This window comes from Podarcis cretensis (genome assembly GCF_951804945.1).
Source record: "Podarcis cretensis genome assembly, chromosome: 4".
NCBI lineage: Eukaryota > Metazoa > Chordata > Lepidosauria > Squamata > Lacertidae > Podarcis > Podarcis cretensis.
In genome coordinates, this window is record NC_137173.1 from 39,356,726 (window position 1) to 39,367,202 (window position 10,477).

At 41.9% G+C, this 10,477-nt stretch overlaps 1 protein-coding gene across 1 annotated transcript; it reads left to right on the plus strand.

Moving 5' to 3' along the window:
- The first annotated feature begins 3,009 nt into the window (after positions 1-3,009).
- LOC307215283 (uncharacterized protein C3orf38 homolog) lies at positions 3,010-9,558 on the plus strand. Its single transcript, XM_079974453.1, has 3 exons — positions 3,010-3,238; positions 7,553-7,773; positions 8,888-9,558. The coding sequence occupies exons 1-3, from the start codon at positions 3,100-3,102 to the stop codon at positions 9,479-9,481; spliced, it is 954 nt and encodes a 317-aa protein (XP_079830579.1). The 5' UTR covers positions 3,010-3,099; the 3' UTR covers positions 9,482-9,558.
- The last annotated feature ends 919 nt before the right edge of the window (positions 9,559-10,477 follow it).

Below are 10,477 nucleotides of genomic sequence, written 5' to 3' on the forward strand. Positions count from 1 at the left end.
GGAGATTTGCTAATTCAGATAACACAGTGATACATTTATTGAGATGCAAACACCTAGGGGCAAATAATTGAACTTAGTGTGCTTAAAGCTGTTATATATGGATAGACTACATTCTAAGTAACTGAAATAAGAAAAACCATTGAACAATTATTAATGGATGGTGTTCCATCTATCTGTCCGCAGGACTGTATTTCTCCAGCTGTTTATGCCCCCCACCTCCAAAAGGGACAGCACAATAGATAGTTGTTGTGAAGGGTTTACCCAGAGAAATGTGCTGTGACAGGTGTTAGTCCCTTTCCATCTCTTCCTTACCCTAATGTCAAGAGAAAAAGAATGCCCACAGCCATGGAAGTGTTACTGAACTCATGACTATCTTCTTGTCTTAAGATTTAAGGGCTAGAAAACATCACAGTGCCGTGTGTTCTATGTTTCACCAGCTGGTGGCAATATTGGCAATCTCCGCCTGCCCCAGTTAGGGTAACAAATACAGATTTCATAGCTGACCATGTTTTCTAATTGAATGCCCAGTATTTAACTATGCTATCATATGGGAAAACTATTATTTTCAAGCATTTCTGTTTATTCTGACCCCCAGTTACATATCTGATTATCAGTGGTTCTTTATTTTTTAGAATAACCCTTAGTGCCTAAAAGGGTTCTAAACTACCCAACTGTTGGCTGTGTTTTCCAGATCAGTTTCTTTAGGATTTGAAAGACACTTAAAAAGGACGTTCACAGGTTTGTTACTATATAAATTTGGTTCATTTTAAAGGATATGTAAAAATCTAACTGTATTATTTTCTGGGTAACCTTCCTCTACAACCAGTTTTCTAGAAAAAGTTGGAAATAGGATATCTGTGGGAAAGGTCACTGGTACTTTGGTTATTTAGCCATATTCGTTAAACATCTATAAATTGTATAGTTCGGATCATGTATAACAAGAAGGTTCGGCGATACTCTTTGTTTAACACCAAGGGGTAAGATGAAACACTTAAAAGGGGTGGTTTTTTTTATTTATTTTGTACTGTATAACACTTTGATTAAATGCAGTGTGTGCATTTTGAGACTCTTACTTTGTAAAAGCTATTACAGATTCACCAAGAAAGGAAATTTGTGCTTCCTTCTTGAATGTTAAATTATTTTATTTTGCATTTTATATGAATACAAATTAAAACTGAGCCATCAAACTGCAATAAATCAACAGTAGTGTTTCCATTTTAAAGTTTTTGTATTGTAAATAGAACTGTTCAATAAAATATTGTCTGTTATTAAAGATGATTTTTATGGTGTCTGGGATTCTACCTAGGAAATATTTGACAAGTAGATACATCATTGCTTTACAACTTCTAGACTACACAACATTGCATTTTGTATAGCAGCCATACAAAGCAAATGATCAAGGCCATCAAGCAAATGATATTGCTAAAGTAAATATGGTCTAATATGCCAAGTGGCAATGGAACACAGTGACAAGGTTGAAACATCGCAGAGTTAACCTGGCTTTTCTTAGTTGATCAGGGTTTGGCCAGGTTTGAAAACTCCCTTGGCAATAGATTCAAAAGCATGGGAAAATATTAAAGTGACAGGGCATGCAAACAGTTAACTTTTTTTATATTCTACGATTCGTATTTAAATATTTACCCACATAACCACCCATGTTTGTGATGGCTGCTTTTCTGCCACTACCAACATCTTTGCAGATCAGCTAAGGTTTCTGACTCCCAAATATTTAACAACAGTAGCTAAAATGAAGACTGTTAACAATGTGTGGACTTTAGTGCGATTTCAGTTCAGGTAAAGACAAGTGCCTCAGATACATTCTCTTTTGATTGTTATCTGCGTTTTTTCCACCTTGCTCTGGGTGGGAGATTTTGGGGTTCTCCTAAAGTAGATCCAGCAATCCAGAAGCCTGTCAACCCCCGCATTGTACTACCGAAGTGGCACCATCTAGGCACAAGAGGGAGAGGTTTTCGTAGTTTTGGAGGAGCGCAACCTTTTAAGAAGTACAGGATACTCTTGGGGAACCCCCCCCCCACAAAAAAAGCCCAGTGAAGCCTCAGCAAGTTACGGGGGGGGGGAGGAGGGGATGAATGAAGGATCCTAGAAAAAGGCATGGCTGGAACCCTAAATGCTGCCACATATTGAGTTGTTTTGGGGGATTTTATGTTTAGAGAAGGGGACGCAGGTGGCGCTGTGGGTTAAAGCCTCAGCGCCTAGGGCTTGCCGATCGAAAGGTCGGCGGTTCGAATCCCTGCGGCGGGGTGCGCTCCCGCTGCTCGGTCCCAGCGCCTGCCAACCTAGCAGTTCGAAAGCACCTCCGGGTGCAAGTAGATAAATAGGGACCGCTTACCAGCGGGAAGGTAAACGGCGTTTCCGTGTGCGGCTCTGGCTCGCCAGAGCAGCGATGTCACGCTGGCCATGTGACCCGGAAGTGTCTCCGGACAGCGCTGGCCCCTGGCCTCTTGAGTGAGATGGGCGCACAACCCCAGAGTCTGTCAAGACTGGCCCGTACGGGCAGGGGTACCTTTACCTTTACCTTTATGTTTAGAGAAGTTTTTTTTTACGTTTGATGTTTTTAATATTTCATTGGGAGCCGCCCAGAGTGGCTGGGGTAATAATAATAATAATAATAATAATAATAATGTGTTTTGCTGGCCGCACTAGCACTGGGCCTAGAGAGCAGCCTTTTTCCTCATCTCCCTTTCGTTGCGTATCACAGCAGGCAGGCGGCAGCCACTCTCTTCCAACGGCCAAAACTTGGCTAAGATATGCTTGGGGAGATCCCCCTTATTAGATGAGGCCTCAGAAGACAACGGAACCAATGCAGCCCCCTCTGCGTTCCAAGCCGAACCCGTTCAAGCCGCGCTCGCGTCGAGGGGGCGGGGCCGGAGGCTGTTCGCAGCAACACCCGAGCGGCGGAAGCACGTTGTCCCTTGAGCCTGTCGGTTGCCAAGGTTTCCTGTGGCGGAGGGGGGGGAGAAGAGGGGGGGCGCTGGCGGCTTCTGTGTGGGCGCGGGAGGGGAGGGGGCCCTGCCTGCGCTCCTCACCTCGCACCACCAAGAGGCGACGCCGCCGCCGCCGCCGGCCGCCACCACCACCATGGCTTCGGCCTGGGCGGGGTTGACTGAGCGCGAGCGGGACGGCTGCCGGGAGCTCCTGGATCTTCTCCACACGGACGACCTGCTGTCTCTGACGGACACGGTGACTAACCGCCTCGTGCAGCCGGACGACCGCCAAGGTAGAAGTGGAGCCTTGTGGGTCTCACTCCGGAGCGGACTCTCGTCTTCTAGCTTAGTCAGTGCAGAGACTCTGGCCAGAAATGGGCGAAAGCGGGGCGGAGACCTTGAGTCCCTGTCAGGGGGAAAAGGCGGGGTTTCAGTAAACAAACAATAACAAAAATCGCTTTTTCGAACATAAGCGCCTCGAGGGGAAATGGTCGAACCTAATGGAAAAATAAGAATACTGCATAATTTTGGTATTTCTAAGAGGCGGGGGGGGGGGAGAATGACGCGGACAACAATGAACGATGGGGTTAGTATTTATTTTGCAGTTTGTTTTTAAGCTACTTTATTTCTCTCCACACACACATCCTCCTAACTTTCAGTGTTTTTTTAACAACAGCACACCGCCAGCGATTTGAAAACAAGTGCAGATATTTGTATGCTGTTTTGCCACAGTAGGTCTTCGGGTTGTAGGAACAAAACTGATATTCTGCTCCAAGTGTGACTTGACTCTTTGGCTCATAGAACTGCAGAGAAAACAGCAGACAGAGTTCACTTAGCAAGTCTTTGGACTTCAGGAGCTGTGTTGTCGTTGTGCACTGTTTTAAGGGGGCACAGTTGCAAAAGTATGTATTTGGAAGCCTTAAGCTTCATTAACTGAAATCCGTATATTTTTTTTAATCTTTAACAAATCCATCTGAAGATTCTAGCTGACAGGAGCAGCCCTGTCTGCCCTCTTGGCCCAGAGTTTGTCACCCGTCCGGCTTCCAGATCTGATTGAAGAGGTTTATATTTGTAAGCCATTCCAGGAGCCTTTTTCACTAACATTTAGTGGGTGTTAGAAATAAATTTGTTTGACCAGAAAATATGTCCAGACAAAAATGCATGCTGTCATGTTAGCTATAATTTTTTGTTTTATTTTGTAAAATAGGGATTTTTATGATCTTCTGACAGCATATGTTTGTTAAAGACTATTTGCCAGTTAAATATGATACTGGCATATTAAATTCATGTGTCTTTGATGAGACCAAAATAAAGAAGTACTTTATATTGCTAATATACCTTTAAAAATAGCTTGCAGTTTGGGTCTTTTACTATTATTTTAACTGTGTCCAGATATAAGGGAGCCATTATGAGAAAATCACTTTGTGTTGTTTCCTATTGTTACTTGGTTGATGATTTCATACAGCTGCATGAGTAGTAGTGTCATATGATAAAAGGTAATGCTTATTTGTAGGTAGATAGAAGTTGAAGTACGTATGTGGTTACTGTGTGGAGTTAGTAGTGTTCATGGCTTCTGCAGCCACACAGGTGGGACACTGAAAAAAATTAGGGGAGCTTCTAAAGTTTTCGAAGCCTGTTCTTGCCTTGAGAAGGAGGCATTAGTGACTCAGTGTCGTGGGTCAAGAGGCTGCTTCCATTCTGCTTGGTTCTCTTCTGACCACCAGGACAGTGGCAGCTCTGCCTCTCCAATCCTCGAGTAGTATTGAACACTAGTCCTACTCACAGTAGATCCATTGAAGTTACTGGACGTTAATTTCAGTGGGTCAACTCCGAGTAAGAATTGGTAGGATACAACCCATTGTTTTCAACTAAAGGAAGGTGTGTTCTACTGATCTGCCCTTGCCTCTCCCGTCCCTGTCTGAATTTAGTTTGTACGTATGTGGATTCTTGGCGTAGGGGCTTCTTTGTGTTGCTGCCTGTTGTTACATAACCAATATTTTCATACAGCTGCACATCTACCACATAACACAAATGCCCCAACTAATACCATACCATGTACATGTGCAGTCACAGTACTATAAAAAGGAATTGCAGCTGTGTGTGCATACATAATTTAAAATACAGTGATCTAGTGATGGTTTTTTTACCTGGTGAAGAAATGGTTCTAAGTCTCTTACCAGGGAGCATTTAAAACCTCTGTAATTCTTAGTGTTGTATCCAGTGGACTTCTGCTTATGTAACAGAACTTAATTTTTTAAAGCTTCCTGAATGTTCTTTTAAATTGCTCTGGAGGGTTGGGCCTTCTGAAGACTGATTTTGAGGGCAGTTGCAGTACTATGGTAGGGAAGCAGAAGAAAGTAAAGTCCCATTGTGTGGACAGAAGCCAGCTTCCACAACATTGGATTCTTTGCTTACTCAGCAGTGATCAAATACATGTGATTGCAGCAATAATTTATACTAAAGAACTGAGCCTACAGAAAGATGATACCAATGAAGGTGTTCAATTTAAGTTTAGAACTTTGTTCTGCCTATAAACTAGAATGCTTATAGAACACTAGAATCCTATGTTGTGTTTTAATTGTGGGATGTGTTATGTTTTTGGGGAAAAAGAAATCCTACAGGAACTTGTCAGTATTCTACTATACTGAGCATCTGGCTAGATTGTCCAACTTTCATCTCTTCCCATCTTCCATCAGTGCCTAGGGGAAGGGCTACTCTGCTTTGGAACACAGTGAAGTAATGTTATAGCTCCAAGTGGGAGGTGGGAATTAAAATAAGAACATTTATGTGCTTATCTGAGAAGGTATTTGGGGAGTACATAGCCGGCTTTTTAGTACTTAAAATATAGCCTTTGGAAGGTGCTCTGATTCAATTTAAAATGTAAGAAGCCAAACTAAAGAAAGTTATAAGACTTTAAATAAATTAAATATTTGAAGTGTAAATGGTAGAGGTTTGCTGTGAGCATAAGTTGCACCTTATATTTGTAGCATTTGGAAGCAACTCAAAACTGTTTTGGATCATTTTCTTCTCTAGTTTTTTGGTGACCCAATGACTTTGGGAGAAGGAGAGCTTTCCTGCTAGGTGATTTATTTTATCTTTGTTATACTGGCAAAGGCATTTTTTCTCACCCCTCCACCACCTCCTTCCTAGAAGTACACTCTGTGAAATAAGAGAACACTATGTTTTTTTATTGTTAGGAAAAGAATAGTTGGAAAATAAGTCTAACTCCATCGCTCATGCCCTGCTTTCACATCCAGAATCATGACCTGCGTAAAGAAAACCATTCCTCAAATCACTGTGATTGGAGTACACCAGGGGTGTCCAAACTTTTTTCAAAGTGGGCGAGATTTGATGAAGTGAACATGCATGAGGGCCAACCAAAGCTTTTTTTACAAGTTTACCCTAAAATTGTTGAACTTTGTTTAGGATTGAAGTTGATGAGTTTTTTTAAAAAAATATTTTACCCCAGGACATATACTGCCATGGGGGCTGGATTAAATCGACCGGCGGGCTGGATTAGGCCCCCGAAATGGACTTTGGACATGCCTGGAGGACACTGAGAAAATTATCTACTGTGATTAAAAGCTAGTCCTGTCAGTCAAAATGAAATATTATTCCACCTCCCCCCCCCCCCCTTTGCGCATACACAACCTTTTAAATTCTGGGCATTTCCCCACTCAGCTTGGATTTGTATCTCAAAAGAAAAGTGAGGGATGTGTGTTTAATTTTATGGAAAAACACAGGCAACAGACTTACAAGTTTGGTGATTCCCTGTTTGCCCTTGATACACTTTGTTAAGCAGGCAGTCCAAGTTGGAAACATCAAAGTCTTCCTGAATCACCCCAATATGCATCATTATTTGAGGTATACAGAGAGCTGATGCATATTCCTCGTAAATAACTATATGGGGGGAAATAACTTGTTGCAGATATTGCAAATAGACCCTTGTAGTTGAACATCTTTAGGCAGACTTAATTACGATAAGGATTATTCTGTTTTGATTGGTGAATAATTCTTGATTGAAACATGCATTTCCATTGGATCTCTTATTGGCTGTCAATGGCAAGCTGAAGGGTTGTCGCTATGTAGCAGAGCAGCTGCTTTGCATGCAGAAGATCCCAGGTTCAGGCCCCAGCGTCTCCAGGTGGGATAGGGAAAGACCCAGTCTGAAACCCTGGAGAGCTGCTGCTGGTCAGTGTAAATAATACTGAGCAAGATGGAGGAATGATCTGACCCAATATAAGGCAACTAGCTTCCAATGGCACATGGAACTTGTTTTCTTGCCAACCAACATGTGACTTAATTACATTGGACCATGAACCTGTGTGGGAAAATATGTTCTGAATAGCAGCTGCAACTGAAGACAGACTCAACAATATTTAGGCCTCTGTCTTCAGTGAGAACCTTGCTGCCTTTTACCCATTTCTTTGGCTTGGGAGAAGGGTATGAGGGAAGGAACACCAGTTGGTGTTTTTGAGAGACATAATAGCTCGAAAGCACGTTTTAACGGTTCTCAAGTGATTAAGACCAACACTCAAGTTCCAGCTTTCTTTTGCAGAATGATAATTGGATTCAAGGAACACCCCTGTTTCTGATTTTATTTTCAGAAGCCATAAATGCCATCGTATTGTACAGTCAAAGTGCTGAAGAGCTGCTGAAGAGAAAGAAGGTATTTCGAGAGGTAATCTTCAAGTATTTGGCAGCAAAAGGAGTCATAGTGCCACCTTCTTCTGAAAAGCACCAACTTGTTGATCGTGCAAAGGAGTACTGGTGTGAACAGCTAAAAGATAATGGCTCGGAAGAAATCTATACTAAACCTGATGTACAGGTGAGGTTTATTGTAAATTCAAAGCATTCTTTTTGGAAATTAGTTGCTTGTTCATGCTTTAATATGTTGTTCACATTTGTCTTCTATGGAGTAGCAGGGGGCATATTCTTTCTGTTAGAAATGTGTCATGTGACAGCATTTTGTGCAACATAAGCATCGGACCTTCCTGTTTGCTCCTCACATGCTTTGAAGATAGTAGAATAACAGGTGTCTAAATGAGAGAGGCTTCTGTGAGTGATTCCTACAGAAAGTAGGCGAGTTTTGGAAGCCATATTCAGCACAACTGTGCTTTAGAGCAGAGATGGGGAACCTGTGACCATCTAGATGTTTGAGTCAAACCCCTTTCATTCTCTGCAAGCTCCTACACATTTTTGAGGTGAGGCAACCAGAACCATAAACAGTATTCCAAATACACTCATGCCACAGATTTGCATCATGGCATTATTATATCAGCAGTTTTATTTTCAGTTCCTTCCTAATGATCCTTAGCATGGAATTTGATAAGAATTTGCCTTTCTCACAGCTGCAGCACACTGGGTCAGCATCTTCATTGAACTACCCAGAACTACCCCCAGGTTTTGTTCCTGGGTAGTCACTGCCAGTTCAGGCCCCATGAGTGTATATGTGAAATTAAGATGCATCCGTTTTCACTTGTTTATATTGATTTGCATTTGCCATTTTCCTGCTCATTCACTCAGTTTGGAGAGTACTATGTGTACATCTGATTTCCCCCTACTCTTTTGCTGCCTTGAACATGGGGGAGGAGAGGAAGTAGAAGTCCTATTGTGTGAAATCCACTTGCTCAGCATTTCATACAACCCCTGACTAATGAATGGTTCCTGTTTGCACAAAACAGAAATCTACAGAGTTTTTTTTCTGCCTAATAAAGGGGATCCAAGTAAACTGTCTATTCCACACATCTTTAGACAGCCCCTTCATTTGGTATGCATAGTTCTGAACATCTTCAAAGCAGAAATTATAGCAGTGTTAATTGTTGCATTCCATGTTAGTTGTAGTTGTAGAGTCCATTTCAGCTTTGCTGAACTATCATGTGGAAGGGAATCAGTACATTTTGTTACTGCTTAAAAGTAAAAGTCCCTACTTTGTTTTTCAGAAACCTGAAGAGGGAGGGAAGGAAGGAGGAGACCAGCAAGATCACAGCAAAGATTGCCACAGTCTGGGAGAGGAGTTTTGCCAGTGGTTCTTTGGAATTCTGAACTCTCAGAACCCGTTGGTTGGAGAACCACATGATGAATGGGGACCACAACATTTTTGGGATGATGTAATCCTAAAGTTTTGCTATAACACTTCAGAACAAAACATGGAAGAGTACTTGGGTGCAGAATTGGTTAGCCTTCGTTTACTGTCATTGGTGAAAGAAGAATACCTCTTCCTGAACCCGAACTTGGACGCTGGTGGGCTGAAGTGGACAGTTTCACGACATGGGTTAGTTGTGGTGGCAGTAGCAGGCACAGTTCATAGAAATACTTCTTGCTTGGGCATCTTTGAACAAATCTTTGGACTCATCCGATGCCCCTTTAGGGAGAATACGTGGAAAATCAAGTTTGTGAACCTAAAGATTGTTGGTCAGAATGCCCTGGAACCTGGGACCCACTTAGAAAGACCTTGCATAAAATATGAGCAGGAAGAACTCCAGGAATTCTATGTTTCCAATGATCTTTCCTTGGTTGAGTCTCAAAAATCCTGAGCATTCTGTGAGCAGAATGAAGTAGAACAGTTTGTGGGCCCAGAAAATACAACACATGAGCATACTTGAGCATTCAAGTAAGTTGTTTGCTTCTATTTCTTGAGTTAGACTTTCTGGTTGGATGACAAGCCAAAGTACCGCCTAAACAACTAGTGCTAATTGGGTTGACACCTAGTGCTGGTTGGGCTGACTCAGGTTCCCTAAAGTTACAGTCTGGCACATGATTTGCCTACCCTGAAGAGAAAGGAGGAATGGTGAGCAGATGCTTACCTCCTGCTACTCCCTCCTGCTACTCTTCTCTCTCCTGCCCTCGCTTTCCCTCACTGTGAGACATGGGGAAGTAAGCAGAAAGAAGCAAGTACAAATGAGAAGGATGCAAAACGGGGAAAGACGCATCATCATCTTGTCTGCCTGTGGCTTCCTCACCTTCTCCTTGGGGTAGCGGGGGGCAGGGGCGGTAAGGGATATGTATGGATCAAGACCACCATATTGCCAAAGATTACTTAACAGTCACTGGATCTGTGAAGGTCTCTTCTCTTAGAGTAGTTCTTTCACATTAAAGAAGCCCTAAAAATGATGGAGCCAACATTAGTATGCTACTGTTAGTTGGAAAATTGCATTTCTCTTGGGTTCTTTTTGTAATTTGCACTTGTCACTTAATATTTTTTGTGTAAAAGAAACAATGTTAGAATTAAAGCTGCTGTTGATCTTAATGCAATTACTATTTACTAGGAATATAAAAAAATGTTAATTAAAGAGATGTTTATAAGAATTTCACGAATCTCAGGGTTGTATAGCGCAATGTATTTAATTATTTAATTTGCAGACATTTATGACTTGATTAAGCTGGACACAATTTAGGAACTGTATAGTACAACTATACTTAGTCTTACATCTAAAATTATAGCTACAGTGTTTAAGAAATTTCCATTGATAAGCCTTAAAAACAGACTAATTTCACTTTTCTATAATTGTGAAATATTTTAAATCACTTCG

Excerpts from the sequence above, each read along its gene's own strand:
- LOC307215283 (XM_079974453.1), top strand. The coding sequence starts at position 3,100 with ATGGCTTCGGCCTGGGCGGGGTTGACTGAGCGCGAGCGGGACGGCTGC. Across the intron at positions 3,239-7,552 it reads GCAGCCGGACGACCGCCAAG|AAGCCATAAATGCCATCGTA; the intron begins GTAGAAGTGGAG and ends TTTTATTTTCAG. Across the intron at positions 7,774-8,887 it reads ATACTAAACCTGATGTACAG|AAACCTGAAGAGGGAGGGAA; the intron begins GTGAGGTTTATT and ends TTTGTTTTTCAG.